The sequence below is a fragment of the Falco punctatus genome (genome assembly GCF_963210335.1).
Source record: "Falco punctatus genome assembly, chromosome: 3".
NCBI classification, from domain to species: Eukaryota; Metazoa; Chordata; class Aves; order Falconiformes; family Falconidae; genus Falco; species Falco punctatus.
In genome coordinates this window covers 96,179,197-96,201,640 of record NC_137582.1, presented here as the reverse complement: position 1 = coordinate 96,201,640, position 22,444 = coordinate 96,179,197, and the positions used below count along the sequence as shown (strand labels likewise).

The 22,444-nt window shown below is 46.9% G+C and overlaps 1 protein-coding gene across 1 annotated transcript in view; it reads left to right on the top strand.

Annotated features, from left to right (window-relative positions):
- The first annotated feature begins 1,048 nt into the window (after nt 1-1,048).
- The window catches only part of ADTRP (androgen dependent TFPI regulating protein), a 47,260-nt gene continuing 25,864 nt past the window's right edge, over nt 1,049-22,444 (top strand). Inside the window, exon 1 of the mRNA XM_080379432.1 lies at nt 1,049-15,752. Coding sequence (XP_080235558.1) covers nt 15,600-15,752 — 153 coding nt within the window. The 5' untranslated portion in view covers nt 1,049-15,599. The remainder of the gene's footprint in view (nt 15,753-22,444) is intronic.

Below are 22,444 nucleotides of genomic sequence, written 5' to 3'. Positions count from 1 at the left end.
GTGCCTGGGCCAGCAGACCGCAGCCTGCGCAACGCTCGGGGAAAGCAAAACAAAAACAAGCCCCGCGCTCCCCTCCGCTCCATCCCAGAGTTCGCTGCCCTCGGGATGGATTTACCAGATCATTTGCAGCTGTTGCACAAGGCCGTCAACCCTGGGAGGCATCGGCCCCTTCGCAGCACCGAGGGGAGGGCAAGGGAAAAGCAAAGCCCCGAGGAGGGCACCGCTCTCGGAAACCCAGTCCTCCCAATGAACCGTCCCAGTTGTTACTGGCTTTTCTCAGCTTGTCCACATTCAAACCCGCTATTTTAGAACAGCAACAATATCCAAATCATTACATATGTGTGAAAATGAAAGGAATGCAAATGTTTGGGGGTTTTGTTGTTGTTGTTTTTTGGGTTTTTCTTTTTTTTTGCTTGGGTCTGGAGATTCTTTTCTGCTCTAAATAAAAAAAATAGAGAAGGAAAAAGAAAAAAAAAAAAAAACCAAAAAACACATAGCTTGCATTTCCCCTGTTGAAATAAAATAATGCATTTACTCTTTAGCCCTGGGGATTTCCAGGCTCTTCCTCACTCGGTGAAGAGCAGCCCCTCGGAGCTGCCAGTGTCCCTGGCACAGCTGGAGCCTGCAGCAGGGCACGGGCATAGGGGCAGGGCATGAGAGGGCTGTCTCCAAAATAACCTCAGCTGTGGCCACATTGCCTCCTCAGCACCCTTTATGTGACAAGTCACGAGCCTTGCCCAATGCTGTCTAGCCTGATTTTTCTTACCCAAGGCGAGCTGCACTAGAGTTTGTCCGAAAGGGGTAAAAAGAAGGCAGTGAGGAGGGATGCAAGAGAGCCCAAAAAACCCAAGAAGGGTGGAAGGGATGAGAAGCAGGATTAAAACAGCAACAAGCATTCCCAGAATAAAAAATGGTAACTCCTGAGAAATCATCATTTCTCTAATGAAACGGAGAAATTTCAATGGAGAGACTCCAGGCAGATGCAGACTCTCAACACTTTGTATTTTGTTATTTAAAAAAAAAAAAACAAAAAAAACAAACAAACAAAAAAAAAAAACCAAAAAAAAAAACCAAAGCAAATCCACAAGAGAAGCCCTACCTAGCCCTCTCCATTTTAAAGACCACTTTCCCCGCATGGCAGCAGCAGTCATTACTTTCACTAGCTGCACAGCCCCGTGGAGTGGGCACTTCACACCATACCCCAGCAACACATCCAAACACAGCCCCTCTCCTCACGCACTTCAACCAACACCATCATTCCAGCATCTCAGACTCCCCCACCCCCGAGGAGCCCAGGAGGTGGGGTGGCCCCTCAGCAGTACCTGGGGTGGGAAGCTGAGGACATGGTGGCATCACCCACAGCACGGCTAGGACACAGGTAGCCAGGGGCTGCAGGTGAGGCGCTGGCCCCTCCACACACCTCACCTCACCTTTCCTTGCTCTCCCTACCACAAATGGTGGCAAAATAAATGCATTCAATCAGAGGAAAGTGTAACAAGTACTTGACAAGGGCTGCAAGCTACAGCAAGAAGTGCATGAACGCAAGATCAAGCGGTTTTTCTTTCCCCCCAGCAAACGCTTCCATTTTGTTCACCCTCCGATGACACTTTCCCACTTTTTAAGGCAATCTTGGCCACACCAGCACCTTCTTTGCAAGACATATCATCATCTGGGACTTGCGGATAACTTATCCACTTAAAAAAAACATACATATTACATACAACTACCACTGTAGCTTAATAGGGAACATATTCCTTCCAAAATAAACACGTTGGGCCAGTAAGCTTTGAGCGACTTTCAAACAAGGCTTACCAAAACAGAAATAAAGCAAATGTGAAAAAGCATGCCTGCTTTGTGCACCACCACCCCGCCCCCACCGCAATAAAACGGGTTTGTTCCTGATGGAAGATTCCATGAGAAGTTGAGGAGAGATAGGATTAAACGGAGAGAACAAAGCCTCCTTCATGGGGTGGGGATGTCCTAACAAGAGAGGAAGAATCTGATTTTTGGTAGCTGTTATTTCACCTCAACAGCTGAGTGACAACAAGAAGGGAAATTTAGTTTTGCTGTTGAGGACACCCAGACCTCACTTTCTAACCGCTTCGCACAGTAGCCTGCCTTGGAATTTATGTTCTAGAAACCGCTGCTGTAACTGCAAGTCTTACACTGGAGGCTGTGTTTTCATGCCCTATTTTTGTACTGTTTTTTGAGAAGCACCAGTAAAGAGTTTATATTGTGTGTGTATATATATATATAAATACAAAAAAATTCAGAGGTCCCAGGGAGTAGCATCAGGAAAGCTTTCCATGAGGTCCCTGGGACAAAACTACAGGGGAAAAAAAAAAAAAAGTACAAATACAGGGAGAAGGAATTAACACCCTAATGCAGAACAAGTGTCTACACAGCCAGCTACCAAATCACCCGAGTTTGGGAGCAGGTCAGTAAGTGACGGGACAGTTTAGCGACTTGCATGGCAAACCCTTACGAAATCCCTAAGGAGCCCAGATCCCTTCCCTCCAGTGTTTCACTTGAATTTAAAGTTGCTGGGCTGTGCCTCTACTCCCCCACAGGAGACAACCAGCATTGGAAACTTCTCCCTCCTACCCCAAAGACCTAACTGGGTGGAAGATAAACCAGGCAAGAGAAAGGAGAAGGTCTGCTAATGATCTCCCACAGCTTTTTCTCAAAGCAGCCCACGCCAGCAGCAGGCAGACACGCTGCTGCAGAGGACACGTGCAGTGGAGAAGGGATGTACAAAATCCGTCTCCTCCACTGGTGTCCCTGAAACACGCTATTTCTGTGAGAATTACATAATGCCAAAAAGCTGAACTACCGGAGAAAGGGCAAGACATCACGTCACTTCTGTTTCACCAGCATAAAGCAGCTGTAGTTGTTAGAAGCGGTCAAACCCAATGGTTATCCCCTTCAGGTAAATCTGCATTTGCTGACCACATGTGCACATGGATAGGTGAACTCTGGCTACTGAAACCCTAAAAGTGAGAAAAGAAGAAGAGGTATTTGGGGGCCATCAGGTGGGGAACAACACACAAAACACAAGAAATCCTCTTTTTAAGTAGCTCAGAGGCAGCAATGCCATGCAGGTCACTGGGGGCAGCCCCAGGAGTTTCCCCTAACAGGTGGCAGCAATGGGGCACAGGGTGCTGAAGGGGAGCTGGGGACCTCAGCCCGAGTCCAGCCCTGGCCTGGCATCTCCTGAGGATGATGCTCTCCAACCCACAGCAGAGGTGCAGCCCAAAGCATCCCCAGGGAAGGGGATGAAGTGGGCAGAACTGGCTGTGCTTGGCTGGGTGTGGAGCCCATGGCAGCCCAGGTCGGGCGGGGGTGGGGGTGGGTGGGAAGGGACAGTGTGGGGGGCAGGTGACAAAGCCTGATTTTCCATGAGGCTGGTATATTGCCCCTGGAGAAGGATGCAGCTTTGTGCTAACGAGCATGTTCAATCAGTGCAGCTCCCCAGCTAGAAGAGGCACGTTGGCCTCTAGAAGGCTCCACTAGAAGGAGAGTCAGGCATGCAGCAGGAGGGAACTTCAGTTGGTTCTGTATGCATCTGCTGGCAGCAAGAGAAACGCAACTGCAAAACTCCAGTTCCTGGGCATTGCTTCTCTGCTCATTCTGTGTTCCTTCATCTTAGTTCAAACGGGTTGCTGATGGCACGTAGGACCCTGGCTTTCACGATGAGGCTCATGGACATGAAAGAAAATGGCAAAGCATGCACCTAAGAGCTACCAGTTACAGCTGCAGACTCTAAGCAGCACTCTGAAAATATACTGAATTTACTCAAGCTTTCAGCTCAGCCTGCTTTAGGTAGAGGCTTAAACACAGAATAATCAACCTATAAGTTAAACACGACTTCTGTCTGCAAGTGGTTAGCACCACGGTCTCATACAGAAGTCCAACCCAGCAAGATTCCCCTGTCCATCACAGTGCTGTTCCGACGGAAATGAAACAACCCACCTAAGGCCATTCAGCACATCGTCAAAATTGTTTTATTGATATATATACACATATGTGCACACACACAAACATATAAATAAATACAGGGGATCCAGAAGACAGAACCCCCTCCCTGCTTCACCAAGCCATTTTTTTATTCTAAAGCAACAGCCTTAGCCGTATATCCTCCTTCAGGGACTCAGTACCCAAAGGTAACAAGGCTGCTCTGAACTGCTGCTCCTGTCATAGTTACCCACTTGCCCAGGTGACCTTCTACATTTGAAAAGCAAAACAAGTTTGAAAAAAGTTATACTCCAGCTTCCTGGAGACTGCTATTTCCTTTTTCCATTCCTTTAGGCTGCTTTTCCCCTTGCCCTCCTACTTTCTTCCTGTAGTTCTCATAATATTTTTCATTCCTTGACTTCACCTTTTTTTGCCTGCCAAACTTCCCTCCGTGGCCCAAATGCAAAGCTACCCATCGAGGCTCGTTGAAAGAGAAGGTGTGCTCAGTGAGACCAATTACACAGAACACAGGGCTTTTTTCTCCACTGCAGAAATACACTTCAAATAAATTTTTAAGAGTCTGTACGTGCCCCACAGAATTATGTGGCTAACTTCACATTTGCAAGAGCAATCCTCCATCCCATCATTTAAAGATGCCCAGACTGCTGCACTACCGAGTCAGTTCAAAGAGCTCGCTTAAATCTATATTCTCCTACATGTTGCCACATGGTATTTCTGGCAGCATTTCATATTTTTGCTATATATCTAGAACTAAAGACTAAAGAGTAAACAAGATATCCGATTTGCTGTTGACTGTATGTATTCCAAGTCCCTGTACATTGAAGTGCAAGGCTCCTGTTGCAGACCTAAAGGGCTTTTTTTCTCAAACCTTGCCTGCTTCCCTGCATTGTACGGGCCTTGCTGATGAAAACTGTTATCTCCACTCTCACGTAAGCTGGGGTTGGTACTGGAGTGGCTTCTGCATGTCCAGTGCAGCCATGACTGCTGTGGAGTCACTGGGGAGCTGCAAAAACAAGTCTTGTGGAAGAAACAGATTCGGGATTTTAATGCCAGGCAGCTTAGCTGTTTTGGTTTTGGGCTTTGGCGGATTATTTTTTTTTTTAAATTAACCAATTACTCCCCAGATAATGATTTCAATAATCTACAGCAAAGCCCTTACATGCCCTGACTTTTCTGTTGTTGGGAAACAAGCCCCTGTTTCATGAAGGTGCAAGTCTTCTGTGGTGCAAGTCAGATCTACTCAATATTTTACGCATTAATTTCACTCTGCTCAGGAAGACCTCCTCTGCAACAGGCTTCCAGCAAAGCAGTGCAAAGCTGCGCTAGTAAAATCCCTCTGCCAGCTCCAGGTTCTGCAAGCTGTCCTGGGCATGATCCCTTTTGGTCCTTTGCAGGACCTCTCCTAATTGACTTCTGCTGTGCTGATGGAAACCATCTCCTGCATGATCCAGCCCTTGCTCCTTCCACAGGTTGTGTTCTGTCTGTTCTGCATGTGTGTGCACACACACACCATCACGCTGCATTTCCTGGCTCTACTAGAAGGAGGCTCAGGCATGCGGCAGGAGCGAAGTTCACCAGCAAGCCTCATCTGGACAGCCAGGGGAGCAGGGCTGTGGGGTGCACCACGGCTCCTACCTCCCACACAGTACAGATGCAGCCCAGGTGGCTTGCAGCATCTTTATTACTGCACTGATAGAGAAGCTTGAAGGAATGCAGCTTTGGACAGTCTGGAAGTCATTATCCCATGGCGCCGTCTTTAGAGCAGCTATTCCGCCTTGAACAAAGCTCTCTGAAAATGTATGCAGCCTAACTTTTATGCTTTAATAAGTGAAATACAGCTTTACTCGAAAATATCTGCCAGGGTACATAGTTTGCTCTTTGAGAGGGATACGTGTTTGTTGAACTAGAGGAACTGTTGAGGAAAGCAAAGATGCTCTGCTCGAGGTCGTTACTATCTGCAAAGAACCAAAAAGGCCCAACACCATTTAGCACCGAGCGGTGCTGTGCTGTACAGCCGGCAATATTCACACGTGATACTTGGCCTTCCTGAACTGCATGCTTTACAGCTCAATTTAAAAAAAAGTGCTGGGGGGGGAGGGCAAAAAAAGGCAGTTCAAAGCATCCTCAGCATGTGCTGCAGTCATGTGCCACATCCTAGCTACAGCTAAGGGGATTGAACCAGACATTTTCAGCAGACAGTAGTTTGATTCAATCGCTGGGATTCCTAGCAAAGCCACCTTCTAGCACAGCGTTGCCTTGCTTCAGCTCCAACACCAAACTGGCTAGCAGGTTACAAAACTTAGAGCCTTTCATATGGTAAGAGTGTATTTTTCTGTTTCCCAGTCACATGTAAAGGAAAACTTCGTTCCCCTTTCAGTTGTCCTAAAATAATGTTAGCTTTTTTGCTTGGAGATTCACATCCCAATGGAGAAGAGAGTGAGAGAGAGAGAAAAAGGGCAAGAGAGCAAAATAAGTGAAACTGGGAATTATCATCCTTTTAGCATGCCAGTCTCCATCCCTCCCATTCCGTGTGTGAACTTCACATCCCTTCCTTTAACTAACTACAATTGCTATACAGTTATTCCTTCGTTTTCATTCATTACTACAGACAGCCTGGGTTCTCCTGTTTTGCTTCTGGTTTCATCATGGAGCATACATAAAATATCGTTCGGTTTCCTAACACTAAGTCCACTCAGCTGACATCACCCCCTTCCATTGCAGCCATGCTAGACTAAACCAGGTAGTTTCATTCCACAGCGACTACACGCTTAATTAGAAGAGTGGCACCTGAATCCATGCTTATTGCATGACCTGATCTGCAGGCATGAGGAAAGAAACACAGACTGTGCTTGTGTACATCTGTGCAAGTGAGAGCTGCTGCCACCAAAGTGAGTGGAACAGCACCAAGCTAAAGCCAAGGGCACAGGCAAGTTCTGGGCTCTCAGCATCAGTGCAGGATCACCTGCTTTCCCCTCCTGTGCGCTCTGTATACGTGCAGGGCTGAACTCCAGGGATTAATTTACCACCTACTGTGCAGTTTTGCAGAGGAGGAAGGGTTCAAAGACTAGTTCAACAACATGAAGCTGTCACTAATGACGCAAAGGGCGATATTTCCTCTTGGCAGCCCAGGGCACAGAGAGGTGGCACTGGCTAGAAGGCAGCGCTACCGAGCCCTGGGTACGTTTGGCTACAAGAGCAGCTTCAGGCTTGGCATCCCAGCAAAACTCCAGCTTGGCTTACATGAGGCTGGTGCTGATGGTACCCAGGAAAAGCCTCCTCCAGGTTTGGGGTCCTTTTGATTATTTTTCCATTCTTACCCCTTTGTTTTCCCCTCACCGTGTATTATCCTGCCTTCATCTCCAGCACCAGGAGTCATCAGAAGTCAAACTTGCCCTCACAGCCACCTGCAGCAGCAGTGCTCAGCATCAGTGTACGCTAGTGTGGGCAACGCCGCTAGCGTGGGGCAAGATTTGGGAAGAAACAGGACTCTCTGAACTCCTACCTGTTCTTTGCCCTTTCACCAGTGTCCGTCTTGCGCATTGGGACCAACACTCCCACACAGCTTGCCTAGAAGCTCAGGTTTTCTCCTTCAAGGCAAGGGCGACAATAGCCTCCCTTTATACAGCATCTGGAAAGGCACAAGCCGAGAGCAGTGCTGCAGGTCGCTAACGAGGCAGCAGCTCTGTCCTGCACACTGCGATGAACTCAAGCTGGCTGCCAAACACAAGCAGTTGTTTAGATGTGCAAACAGTAAACAGTAGAATTAGCCAATAACTAGCATCTTGAATTTGGCAAGAGCAGGTTCCTTTTCTGCCATTCTCTCTTTCTAAAAGCAGGGGGTGGAAAACTCCAAGCCTTGGAGGTGGGAAGCTAGCAGCAAACACCACCTCCCCCACCGGCTGATCCCAGAAACAAAGGTATACAAACCACCTATGTTTTCACTAAGCAGCTAAAGCACATGACCGAGAAAGTTCAGATCCCTCAAATGCATTTAGCATTAATGAAACACAATGCGTTTTCAGAGGGCGGCGAGAAGGAAGGGGTCAGCACAAGAGTTTTGTGGCAAATGGCCGTATTCCAAACTCAAACGCCTCACAAATACATCTGATTATCTGACCGAGAACCAAACGAAGTGTTGCAAAAGCTGGAGGCACTTTTCCTCAGCACTGAACATAGATGTAAGGAAAGAAGACGTGCCAAGGCACGTCACATAATGGAATCGACAGTGGCAGAAGGAAAGTTAAGGTGGATTTTGTCAAGGAGGAAAAAATATTGAGGGTTTTGTGGTTTTGGTGGTGTTGTCCATCCATCCATCCCCTCCTTCCCCTCACTTGAGTTCATTTCTACGTAGGATAACTTTTGAGGAAAAATTTTTTGTTACAGGAGACGGCCTGCCCTGTAAACAGCTACGGCAAAACACTCTGCCAAAAGCCACCGCTAAATCAGCCTGGTCAGTGAGATGGTGATTACAGCATCAAGCGAGGCGGCCCTGGCTGCAGATGCAAAGGCAACCATGGCTGTGCAGGAGGCCCAGGGCTCCCGGCAGCATCCCGCTCCCAGGCAGGGGGAGAGCCGAGGCTGTGCCCGGGGCAGCCGGCAAACGGAGAGCACAGGGCTGAGGAGCGGACAGAAAGCACTCTCTCACTGCCACCTCCATCACCCATCACACCGCTACAGCACAGGCAGGTCTCCGGTAGGTGCTGGGTGTCAGAACTGGGTCTCACCCAGCACAGCTCTTCGGGTAGGTAACACATGCCTCACCACCTCCTTGAGGAGGCAAAGCCACCCAGACGGGAACATCCATGCAAATTAAGAAATACAGTGAGCAGGCGTACGTGAGAGGTAAGAAGCAGTGGACTGACTGCCTCACAAAGGTGCTGGTGATGTGGAACACCTTTATGTGGGGTTCAGTCCTAGGGATCAGGATAAGAAGTGGAAAGGAGGCAGCAGGCCACTTCAGCTGGGGAAGCAGCGTTGGGCTTGCTCTGAACATGACCCTCCCCCATCCCATCTCCAACAAGAAAATTCAGAGAGCTCTTCCCAGGGCACAAGCGCAATAGGGAACAACCTGCCAGCTCTTCCCAAGGAGCACTGGCCCTCGTACATCGCTGGTGAGGAGCAGTAGCTAAGACACCGAGGTACCACTGGTATCCCACACAGCCCCTGCTGCAGAGTTTGCTTTTTTTGTTTGAGGAGGAGCTGAAGAGCAGCATTGACGTAGTAAATTGGACACTTGCACCTGGTTCCAGCCTGATGGCCAAGGCAATGCTTCACCCCAGGGTTGTGCAGGCTGCACTGCTCCGCAGCCCTCTGGGTCACTCCTGCTCCAGTACGGAGCCACTACCACCTGGCTCATTACACAGGTAGGGTCCGGAGCCACGAGCTGCACCAGGCATGCCAATAACCTTGTGTGAACGCCACAACAGTGTGACTACTCTTAGGTAGGGACCCTGCTTTCTGCCTTCACTGCTAGACAGGCAGTCTGACCGACCCACAGGTTCAAACTTTGGTATGTCATTGACATATTGCTGTTAGCACCATTAAAACATCACAATATTCACTTTACCCTTGCCTTTGACAGACTGAAAAACTTACTTTGCTCTTTAGCGCTGGTAACCAGCAGGAATCGGACATGACTTTGGCGTACAAAGGATATTGTATACCAAGGAGAGAAGAATCTTGTACTTGCCACTCTGGCCAACTTGCAAGGTTCCCAGCATCTAGGAGGGTTTGGGAGGCTCTTGGGGTTGTGACATGTTTTATAACCTATTGAGTCAAGATGCTAGCAGTGGTGGGGAGCGAGACAGCACCTCTTCAATATCTCTTGCAGCATTACATCCTTTCCTTACAGGTGCTAAGGGTGTTATCAGGACTTCAGGAGAATGACCATTAATTTGCATTTCGACAGAGGCTTCCAGTGTGACCCTGAACACACCAAGTCACTGCTTTGGGTTGCACTTCTCCATGCACACGGTGGGGATGAACAGTTCCTTCCTCTGCCCAGCATTTGTTGCAACCCGAGTACTAAATATTGTAACAGATTTAGGTACTACGCCAATATGGGCTATAGCCATACATAGCCTTTATTTTATTATATAATACCCATTTGTGACAGTATCTGCTCTTTAAGGTAGATTTGCACATGAACTACACCATTTCAGCAAGCACTGGCTGGTGGGGTCAGTGTTGGATGATTATTGCCTTATATATGGAATATTCATTTGCAATTATACATAGCCCACAGAAAGGTGGGAGTAACATACACTAGATCTGCTAATATTCTGAACCGCAAGTGGAAAAAAGCCACAAGTGATGTCTTCTTGGAGCCAGCAAAGAAGAATGACTTCCCTACCCTGCCATCCATCAGTCCAGCAAGGTGTCTCTATGTCATAAATCTTTTGAAATGCTTTTGCCAAAGAGTTATCGTGTCCTGCCCGAGAAGTTGCTGAGTTTCAGTGGTAGAGGAAGAAGCCCCCCACAAATGAAAATATTTTGATATGCAGTACATTTTCAACGCTCATCTATTTTCAAGACAGGTGGTACATTCTTAGCCCCTTCTAGAAAGGGCAAAGGAAAACATTTTAATATAAATGCATTTCTTACCTTGCCCACCACAGTTAGCTAGCAGGAAGGAGTCCAATGAGAGCCAGTCATACCTTGTGTATCCAAGACCTAAAACATACCCCCGGCATTTCTTCCCTACTACACTGTGGTGTGTTTGTTTCCCTCTGAACTTCAAGGTGTTTGTGCACAATCTTCCTAAATGGCCAAAGACTAATTTTGCATCTCTGACAGAAAAGGGGAGAGGTAAAATTGAGGAGCAATGTTATATATCACTTCAAAAAGCACGTATGTTCTTGGAAACTGCTGAGAATCAAAGAAAACCAAGCCTTTTATTTCTAAGGAATAGCCATCTTATCAAGAGACAAGACACTGTTGGGGTTTGGCAATAAGACAGTCACTCATTTCCACTGCAAGTTGGAGGTAATGAGATAGGCAAGCATTTTCCCAATCAAATGTTTCTTAATTTCAACGCACCTACTTTTAGAACCCAAGCTGTTAGCTGAAAAGGTTTTGTTTTGATTAGTGTTATAATTTTCATCCATTTAAAAAGAGTCAGAAATGTCAAATCATTGTTACACAGGAAGTTTTGTTTCTGGATCAAAGTGACATTTCATTTGGCAGCCTGAATAAACAGACAGTCAAAAACCCAGTTGGACTCAACGAGAGGGAGCAGCTCTGCCATCCCAGCAAGTACTTTCAGCTACCGCATCCAGTTTCTGCTTGTGCACCAGTTGCCACAAAATCCCTCTGGATTTTGGCATTTTGGAATAAATTGTTAAAACAATTCGGAATAAACATATCAAGATGGGATAAACCACTTCCTGTCTTCTCCTTAAAAAAAAAAATAAATACATTTTTAAACTATCACTCAAGAAAGAGGAGAGGCCCATGCAGGAGCATTTTCAGTGGTGTAACTTTCCTGCTTGCCGTACACGTGGGCAGATGTTGCAGCATTGCCCATTCTCAGATTTTTTAGTGAAATAACTCAAAATATTTTTGTTGATCTTCGTTAGTTGTTGCTCTCACTGCCACACTGCTGGGCAAAGTTTTATTGGCACTTAAAACATTTTGACACTTGTTGTTCACACAGCCCTGAGAAAGAGCTGGGAAACTCAGACCCCTGGAAGCCAGTGGAGCCCAAAACAAAACCAAAGAGAATGGAATCTTGTGAATTACACTAACCACACGATTTTTTTGGGAGTTGTCGGGGGGTGTGCCTCAGGATTTGAGGATGCCTGGAGCAGGCTAGGCGAGGCTTGCAATTTTGTCAATTGTGTTTCATTTTATACATCAGAAACGTATGATTTCTGACCACTGTGTCTGGGGGACACCGAGCTCAGTCAGCCACCTACTATGCGCTACAGAGCTCTCTTGGCCAATGTTTGTCAGAAAATGCTTCTTCCACACAGACCCCTGCATCAGCTGCAACTAAACCAGAACACAGCAGAGATGGAGGCTGTTAACTCCAGCCGTGCTCACATAACACACAGAGGATGCTGCACAAGAACATACCCAGGACCCACGTTCAAGGAATGCCACCTATAACACAAGCCAGGTGCCAATAGCAGTAAATGAAAATCAAATAAATTATGGAATCCACACGTGATAATAGAACCACACTGAGGATAGAAATAAGTGTCAGAAAACTAGAAGAAAAACGTACTTACCCAGCTCCTTGCGTTTTCTTCACCCTGTGAAATCCCTCTGATGGAGGCAATTCTCAGGTGCATATCTGTTCCTTGATCTTAGATTTTGCCTAGAAAACAGAACTAGGCACAAAGACACAGTTTTGCTTTTTGAGACCCCTAAACCTGTCCTAGGGCTTTGTTTGGCTTTGAACCCTTTCCTCCCACCTGGCCTTAACTGCTGTCACCTGCCAGTAATTTCCTGCCTCACTCTCACTTGTGTTGCCATCACTGGATGCTGCCCTGACAGAAAGGAAACCTTTGCAGTGCAAAAATATCAAAGAACATTTGAAAGGCTCCTAACTGGCCTCTAAAAGAATTGTCAGCCCATGAGGAAGCAGGAAGATTTGTTTCTGCCAGCTGCCTCATTGGCAACAGGCTGAGGTGGGAACTGAACGTTATATGGTAGTAATGGACTTATGGGGAACCGCTGGGTAGCCTGGAAGTGCCGTGCCCATCAGCATAGACACACAACTGTGCTGCAAGCAGGTGTGTTGGCCTAAGATATTACCAGTTTACACTTTGCTGTTGTCTCTGTAGCTGAACCATACTAATAATATCAGTGAGTCAAACCCCTTCCCGTGTGAATCAGGCAAGCTGGCCTAACTCATTCCTGTAGAAGAGGGCATGAGCAGGGGACATTTTGCATAAACGAAGTGATTTACAGCTCCAGTTACTTCTTACTGTTCTTCAGCTGAACCATGTTGATGGACTAACTGGGAGCTCCCACTTTGCTTCAGCCCAAAGTTTGTTGCTGCTTCAATGGGGTGAGCCCCCAAAGCGGACTGGGAGCACTGGCAGAGCGTGTGAATGTGGCTCAGCTCCAGGGGAGCGGCAGATGTGAGCTGGGGTGTGGTACCCAGCAGATGGAAACCAGTTTTGGTCCCAAACCATCCTTCTAGAGCTGCAGCAGCACATCTGCCTGTGCCCTGATGTGCTCCTTCCGTCTTCCTTCTCTTCACTCCCTGCAAAAAGTTGTGGGCTGCATTTCCTATTCCACAGAACCTGTGGTAGATGTTCATACCAAAGGAGAGATGGCGTAAGATACAACCATTCCAGTGTATTCGCTCGCTGCATCACCCTGGCGGTGAAGCAGGAAAGACCACATGAAATGTGGGATGTTAGACTTCGGATCCTATCTGGTGCTCATCCTTCCTTTGTGATGCTTCTACAGCCAGACTTCATCCCTTATCTAGGCTGAAGGATATGTATCTTGCTTCTTGTGTATGGGAAGACAAAGCAGATGGTCTCAGTCTATGGGACAGGTGTCCGCATCAGAAAACTGTCACCGTACTTGACACCTTCCCAGCCATACTGGCCAAGATCCTCCAGAAAAGAAAAAACACACCTTGCCATTTTGCATACATTTGCAATCATTTGCATGCATTCGGGCACCTACTAAGCAGAGAAGCACATGCCTTCCCATTTTTAAAGCTGCACTATAACAAAACCTCAGAAAGACTGGTGTGAAGATAACTTGTTAAGTGCCGACTGTCTGGTGCCTTTGATATGCAAATCACTAATAAAAAGGGCCCTTCCATGCCACAGTCCTATTCTCTTCCTGCCTTTTGTCACATGGATGAGCCTTGACAAGGAGAAGCAGCAGAAGCAGCTCAGCACGGAGGAAGGAGTGACAGCACTGCCTCCCAGAAAGGCAATCAAAACCCTTTTCCTGCTAGATTTCCTAGGAAAAGACCAGTGACATTGTCAGAGTCCAAGAAAAAAAAATATTCCCATCTTTTTTTTCTTTTCTTCTTTTTTTTCTTTTTGCAAAAGATTTTCTCCTCCAACCTCAAACCATCACAAAGGGATCTACACCTTAGTTTTTCCTAAGTGAGGCAGAAATATTGTTTGGGGATCGTGATGGCTGGAATGCCTAGGGAATCTGGATGCAGGCAATCTGAATTAGGGGAGAAGTCAACGAAACACAGGAGAATATTGAAGTGCCTTCTTGCAAGGGCCCCAACATGCATGCACGCCGCTGTCTGAGTTCATAGGAAATCATCCCACATGGAGCCTTACAGCCAGTACCAGGCGGAGGGGGTCGGGGGGGGAAATCCAAGGGAAAACCCAAAACAAACCAAAACACAGCAGATTGCTCAATGGTTAGAAGGAAAAAAAAAAAAAAAAAAAAAAAAGAGAACCCTTTACACAGTTTGCTTGGCCAAAGCCCAGCCCTGCCCACAGGTCAGCCTCCGTGGGGGTGACAAGAGCAGCCCTTGTCCCCATCCTGCGCGGGGAAAGTGCGGATGCTGGGGCTTGGTACCTGCTCCCCACCAAGGGCCCCGTGGAACACCCAGGTGACAATTAATGCTGGCAGCACGGCAGTTACCCAGCCTCGAGCCCAAATAGGAAATGCTCTGTGTGTTTTTCCAGGGCTGCTTGGAGAGGCGGGAGGGGAAGGAAAACCAAAAATTTCCACCGGAACTTTTCTGATCGCTTCACTTTAGGGTCATGGCATGAGTATCAGTCCTTCTGTCCCTTACCCCAGCCCCAAACGGCACGGCAATGTCATGCCAGGGAAGAGGGGCTCTGGTGGTGAAGGGCAGCAGGTAAAGAAGCAGGCAGGTGAGATGCCCTGCTCAGTGCTTAGCTCCAAGGCCTTTGCCCTGAACCTCCATCCCTGCCAGAGCTGGAGCTTTGGAGCGACTCGGGGCTTGGCCAACCTGCCACGCGCGGCTGCGATGGATGGCTGCGTGGAGCAGCGTGAAGGCAGCCAAGCCTTTTCCCATGCAAAAGTGTCAACGCTCGCAGTGATTTTCAACCCCCAGGACTTTTGCCTACGAATCCTCTCAGCTTCCCTGCCACCTCCGTAGCCTATCAACAAATCAACTCTTTTTTTTTTTTTTTTTCCTTTCACAGACCGCTGTGTTTCCCACTTCTTCCTTTGGAACAAGGAAAAAACACGGTCACAGAGGCTCCCCAAGCTGAGCTGGAGGCACGGCTGCACCCACAGCTAGGAGCGAGGAAAATGCCGCTTGTTTTCACTCGCTATCCGACGCATGACAGCCCGTTACACAAAATCAGCAGCAAAGCTTCCCCCACTTTTGGCGGGGAGGAAAAAAAAAAATCCACTCAAAAACTTATGTAACTCTGCAACTAATCTTTGCTAATCTTGAGGCATTTAAATCTGAGGAATAAGCCTATTCTTCTCACACACACACAGAGAGCCCATCTGTACAGGGAAAAGGGAAACAAATCGAAGCAAAGTTCACCGCCTTGCGATTATTCCCGTTGACGAGAGCGAAGCGGCAACGTGTCCCGAGCTTGCTCTGCAGCAAACCCTCCTGCCCTGCCATTTCCCATGCACAGTGACCAAGGACCTTAAGAGAAAATCTGCTTTTGGACCGATTATCACTTGCTTTTAGCTGAAACATGGAAATCTCTACCCTTGCAACTTACCATTGCTTCGCTTTTGTCTGGTATTTTTTCATTGCCTATTCAATTGCGCACATCAGAACAGAAGAGCGGCCATCTGAAGTGTTCCTTTACGGTGGGCAGTGGAAATATTTGACAGTCCTCAATCTGGTAAGCAAACCGTGTTGTACAGTGATACCAATATGTCTATTTGTTTGGCTGCCATCTGTGCCTCAAGACATACGCAGCTGGTAGATTTGCTGCTGTTAAACTGCTTCCTTTAACGGTTTATACCCCACAGGAAACTAAGTAGGGAACCATGCTTGTGCTGTGAAATGTATTCACAGGTTTTATGCAGAAAGAATATTGGCTGGCAAGCTGCTTGGCTTTCAGAAAGTACTCCAGAGCTAGCTGCCTCCTCGTAAAAGAGACAAGCCCTCAGTGAGGAGAGGGGCAGAAAGCTAGCGTATGTCCAGCCAGCACACGTGCAAGTTTGATGCATGTTATCTAACCCTTAATTCAATACACATTATGATGCTGCTTGGAGTTTTACTTCATTTTTTTTTTTTAATAGGTTTTTATGTCCTGTAAAAGACAGAAAAGGTAAAACAAAGCATAGGATGGTGTTAATTTAGCCGCTTGGAGTACATGCTTAGTTTGGCAATCGGTTGAAAGCATGAGAAAGAAATTCCAGCCTGTGGAGAGAGGTGCTTGTGACATTATCTCACGTGTTTTAACAGTGTTATCAACTGCTTGCTGCATTTCATAAAAGTATATAGAAAAAAATAGACCGTAATGTGTTCTGCTTCTCCTAAATATGCTAACATTTCACCAGATAGAAATCCAAATGAAAGCACGTGAGATAGATACCCGGGGGGGGGAAGGCTTGCTCACAGCCCAAGCAGTTCGTTGGTGACTCGTGGCAGCAGTGGCAGTGGGGTGGCAGGACTGGGAGTGTGGAGAGGGTTCCTACAAGGGGAAAATTTCAGGGACACTTGCTAGTCTGAAGGATGGCCACAGGGACCTCCATAGCCTTTCAGTCCATTCTTTGTGACCATCAGAGCTCAAGTATCAGTGGGAGGTCTGGCCTGGAGTATGTTCATCTCTACTTTTATTCTTCAGAAGGAGATTTCCAATGGTGGAGTTCAATGGAAGCTCAAAGGTTCCCCAGCTCCAAGTGGGGCCTTTGGAGACCCTCAGGGGTTTGGGAAATTTGGGTCCCTTCCAACCTCAACCATTCTGTGACTCTGTGAAATATTTGCAACCAAAAGGTGGTGAATGGCACGTGAGGTGGCTACAACAGCCTGGGCTTCAGGGATCCACAGTGTCCTTCTCAGCGGCCAAGCCAGCTGTGGAAGGATGAAGGCACGTATATCACTGCAGTCAGGATGGCATATGTATGGTTTGTTGCTACATTGTCTTTGTATCAGTACTTCTAGGCTTTTTGTGTTGCATTAAAAATTAATTTCTCTGAAATGCCAGCGATAAAATGGGCAGGATTCAACAGCCTTAAGGATATTCAGTTCATCTGGCTGGGACATATGTTAGTAGACTAAAACACCACCAGCCAAGTCCCAGGAAAAGGACTGCGTGCCTAGCTTCTCTCCTTGGTTTTTTTGGGAAAGCTGGCCTCATTAAAGTAACAGGCAAACCCGCATCTCCACCCCACCCCTTGGCACCATTACGAGTTCTATCACCCGGTGTATGACACAGCTCTACAGCACGAGATCCAGAGGAGAAAGCAAGAGATCCATCTCTTAGTATCTGGGGGTGCAGAAATACTCATCGAAATTATCATCCAGCTTCCCTTAGTGACCAGCAGCAGATGATCAGGGGAAGACTGTACAAGACAAGAGGACGTGTAAGCATCAAATGAAGTTCCCATGGCTCCACCCTCACGCTGCCATACTGACATACCCCGCCAGGAAATAAATTGAGGCCAAGGTAGCTAATACCTACTCAAAACCTTCCCTTCATCCATCCAAAGGAAAAACACACCTGTTTATACTTCTGGTACCTTCCTTACCCCACGGCAATGAGTAGCACAGGGCAAGCATGCCTTGTGTGAAAGAGCAGTTCGTTTCGTTGGTGTAAACCTGCTTCCTGACAACTGAATCAGATGCCTCTTTACTTCTGCATTACAATTTAATCGCCTGTCCCTGTTCACTTTTCCTTTGTCACTCATTAGAGACCTCTACCAGGTTTTTCCCCTTGGTTATTCTTTTCTGCAAGCTGGAAGTCCGAGCCTTTTTCATCTCTCCTCACAAAGGGATGCTTCTTTCATTAGAGCATCCTAGTTGCCCTTTGCAGTCGGTTTTCTGGTTTCAGGAAGGGGTAACTAGGGCAAGCGGCAGCGCTGAGCTGTGAGCGCAGCATGGATTTGTACAGTGGCCTAACGGTGTTTCCTTGTCTGTTGTTTATTTCTTTTTAACAATTCTTAACTATTTGTCTTTTTTGATTACTGGTGAGCAAGGAGCTGGCAATTTGAGAAAGCTATCCGCAGTGAGTCCAACATTTCTTTTCTGAATGGTGATAGTTCGTTTAGAAGCCACTGTTGAAAAATATATAATTGAAGTTGCTTGGGGTTTTTTGGTTTTGTTTTTGTGTTTTGTTTTTGTTTTAAAATACATTACGTTGCATTTACCAACACTGATTTTTGCCTGCTATTTGATCTTTCAGGCACTCAGTATCCTCAGATTTTTTGACAATTTTGCAGTCAGGCTTTGCTTTGACAGCAAAAAGGAACTAAAAAAAAAAAAGAAAAAAGAAAAAAGATTTACAAAGCTTTACCCTCGGTGTTTGCTCCCTTCCCCAGCTCATTTATGGATCTGCTGAACAGCTCAGGTCTCATTAAATCTCCGTGGGCGGGGGCCCTTGCTCCACTTCTCCAGTTCTGTCTCCCATCTTTTAACCACATACTGATCTGATCCTGACTGGATGGGACGGATGAGATGGAGCTGTCAGCCAGCGGGGAGATGGTTTGGGCTGAAGGTATGGCCTATCTGTCACGTGAAAATGTGGCAATGGGGGCCAGGGTGTGCAGAATTACTCCTTTAAGGCTGGCAGTCCTTCTACAGAGATGTGGGTTTTTTCAGGAAAGGATTACCAACATGGAAAGGGGTCCAGGGAGATACATGCCCTCATCCCCATTTCTCCCGTTGATCTGGATGGTGCTTGTCAGTATCTCCAGGTGGAAAAAAGGTTCCTCAGCTGCTGCATAAGAGAGGAAGAGGCTGAGAAGGGCTCCCTGTGGGACACAGGGCCTAGAAGAGTTGTCCTATGGTTTGGCATTAAACCACTCCCCATCACTGCTGAAGTCCATCAAGGAACAAGAGGTGGCTGTCAGCCACAGAGGTCCATCAGGTGCACACCCAACGTGTTACATTTCTGAGCCTTTGAAAGTAGCCCCAAGAAAGATCTTGGGATGCCAGGAGGTACCGTCCCAGAGAAGAGCAGGCAAAAGCTTCCCACTGGGCTCTGCTGGTTTAGTGGATCGGCCAGGCTGTGCCTTGGAGGCTTCCCCGGGGCCAGCAGGCAGAGCCCTTGTCCAGCTCTTCTGCTTGTCTCCTGCCAGACTGCCAGTGCCTGGCTTCTGGCACCAGCTGGCTGAATTGCTTGGAAATTTCCCCCGCCCCCCCCAAATTCCTCTTAGCAATTTGGAATTGCATTTAAAAATTTCCTTCTGTGGAAAGCTGCTGTGGCCAGCTCACTCTGATCTGAAATTGAAATACTGGGAAACATGACATTTACCGGGGATGGAAATGCAGCCTGACTTCTAGCTCTGCTAGAGGGATGCTGGAAGAATTTCTTCTAGATATGACCCTCTTTTAGCACCTCATTCAATTCCTTGCTAGTCATGCGGCTCTCCCAAGAGAGCTAAGCTCTGACGTTACTCCAGATTCATTTATCTAGTTAATGATCATAGCAATCAAGATTCAGAAAGGAAATATTTTTGTAGTATAGTAAAAAAAAAAAGGATAACCGGGTTTGGTATCAAAGGAGTTCATTGACCGATTATTAAACAAGCAGAAATGAGAGATAAAAACAATTTTGTATTCATTTGTCCGTGACACAAAAGAGTACAAGCTGAATCATTCATCGCCTGAAATATGAGCTCATAAAAATCTGCTCACTGCTGTAAATCTACTAGTACATCATTGCATAATGAGCACGCTGCACCTTTAAAAACTATTAATTGCATTCCTGCCCCATTTTATTCCTTACGCTCTTGTCTCTCATAATTGAAATACTTTTCATCTCTCCTGAAAGCTGTTTTGTATTTCAAAATAGACCCAGTATTTACTATACATATTTTCCAGGTCTCTATCATGTGAATGGATGTGTCTCCACACTAAATGTTGACTGTTATGTCTAATAGTTGAATATTGGATATCAGAATATTGGATTTATCCCCCCTTAAGGGCAGAGCTTGGAGCCCGATTTATTTGTGCTAGTTGGAGATTTCAATATACACATATGGCCAGATCTTATACGCGAAAGTAAATCATGTCAGGTTAGTTAAACAGAAACACCCTTTTGATCACTGCAGCAGATAAAAATTAAGGTTTGTCTTTGTCACTACGACTCTCAGTTTGGAAAATCAATCTGGCCAAATTAAGCATTTCTACAGCACCCAGCGCCATGGGGCTCCGCGGGGTCTAGAGGGGAAAGCAGCATCTCTCCAACAGGGATAATCACATCCATATTCTCCTCTTTGGGTTAATCGTTAGCTTTCTGAACGCTTCCAGTCTTCCTTCTGTTCGTGTGGGAATACATTAGGGGATCTTCTTTATTTACAGCCAGCGGATTTATGTTCCATGAGCGGTCACAATGGATTTGTGAGCACCAGCACTGCTGTTTGGGAAATTCACAGGACATCTGGAATAATCTGATGTTTTCATGTCAATTTTTTTTTTTTTTTTTTTTAATGTCAATAATTTCCCATTAGTGAAGGACTGAGATTTGGATGCACCTTTCCTATAGGAATAAGCCTGGAAAAGCACGGGTTTGGAGCTCTGACTCAACTCTACTTGTGGTGGACCCTGCCAGACTGAGCGTTACTAGGGACGGTTCTAGCTAGGTTCAGGTTTTGGCTTGGGAATGACTTGTATATTCTTCCATTGCTCCTGGAAATACAAGATGATCACAAACTGACTGAAAACCCGTTGAACCTGCGGTGACAGTCGCACGAGCAGTGCAAAACCTGGTCTGAGACTGAGTTTAAACTTCTTCAGGAGTTGTTCTTCTCCACGTTCAGCCAGAGAAACGGGTCAGGTTATGCATTCAGATAAGCATTTTCCATACGGAAGATAATATTGTCCTCCCCTGCATCTGACAGAATATTTAGCAGGCTGAGAATGTGGCTGTTTTGGGACTGTTTCTTTTCAGAAATGTTTGTTTTAGTTAATTTTTTTTTTTTTGGGGGGGGGGGGGAAGAAGCAGCCTCTCCCTGTCCCATGATTAATGTAAGGCTGACCATGAACAAGATAATAATAGCCCCATCCTCTGGGAACCAGGCCTCTCCCTAATTGCTTTATTGGCAATTAGTCACCATGTGTCACCAGACTGTCACCACCCTCACGTTCATTTTTCATGCTTTTTATGGAAAGTTACTGCTGACTCTACAGGGTGTAACAAGAGCTTCTGTTTGTAACCAGGCTTTTCTTAGCGCTTCGGGGACTTGAGTTTGGTGGCCTGGCGAGGCCAAGGTCTGGGATAGATGTTTGGGTTGAACGTGTACTTGGGTCTAGGTGCTGCGCCCCGGTACAGGCTTTTCTGAAAGAGACCCCGTGACTTGGAGGGCTGAATCTCTACTGACCAAAAGTGTGCCTGCAGTTACAGACGCTAATTGTGGTAATGGGGAGAGAGGGAGAAAAAAACCACATTTAAAAGAGCTGGTTTGGGTGCCTCAGAATTGACCAAAACCATATGTGGGTTCTGATGAAGCTGCTTGGGGGGTTTTATGTAAAAATGTGGCTGTTCGCCCCATGCTTTTGGAAGGAAACATGGGGCTTTGCAGCTGACCCGGGTGATGCACGACCTCTGATACCTCCCGCTGGGTGACCCCGGGCCAGTTAACCAGCCTGCGGCAGCACGTCCCTGCCTCCACCGCTGTGGGTCTGTGCAGGCAGGGGGGACACTCCACCGGTGGCACCTGGCTGCAGTCTACTATGGCGACCACCTGGACTGTGGAAAGGATAGGCGAGGAAGGATGTATCTTTTCCCTTTGCTGGGAAGCCACATAATGGATGGGGAGGCTTACAGATAACTGCAAGGATGCTTTGGTCAAATGCAAACTACTGTCGTTTTGATCCCCAGGAAGACTCAGTCTCTGCAAACTAAAGCTTGTAGAAACCCTTGTGTAACAAATGGGCACAGCAAAATCGTAGTCCCTTCCTTCCCTCAGATGTTTTGATAATAAAGGAATTTCTGATGAAAAAGCATTGCACTAATTCTGTCCCCTCCCAAGCACCACCCTTCTTGGCTCCTTCAGAAACTGATGAAGTAACCAGCCACAATTTCAGACACTTTGCTCTACATAAATATCTGATTCAGAGTAAGATCATGGCAAAAGAGATCTCACCCTGAAAGCTGTAGCAGAGCCTCTTTCCGTTTAAGCATCACTAGCTGGTCCAGTGCTTGCAGTAGGCTGCACTTCCAATATTGCATCACGCCGGGACAACCCAGCCTGAAAAAGCAGAGGCCACCTCCTGAGTTAACAGAACCGAACCAGACTCAGTGCTGAATGCAAGGGAGCCCGCGGGAGAAGTACTTTTCTGCAGGGTTTTGCCTTTGTGTGCCTGACAAATTGGGTTCAGCTTGAACCGCTGTGTAGCATTAGAAGAGAAAATGAAGTAATCAGA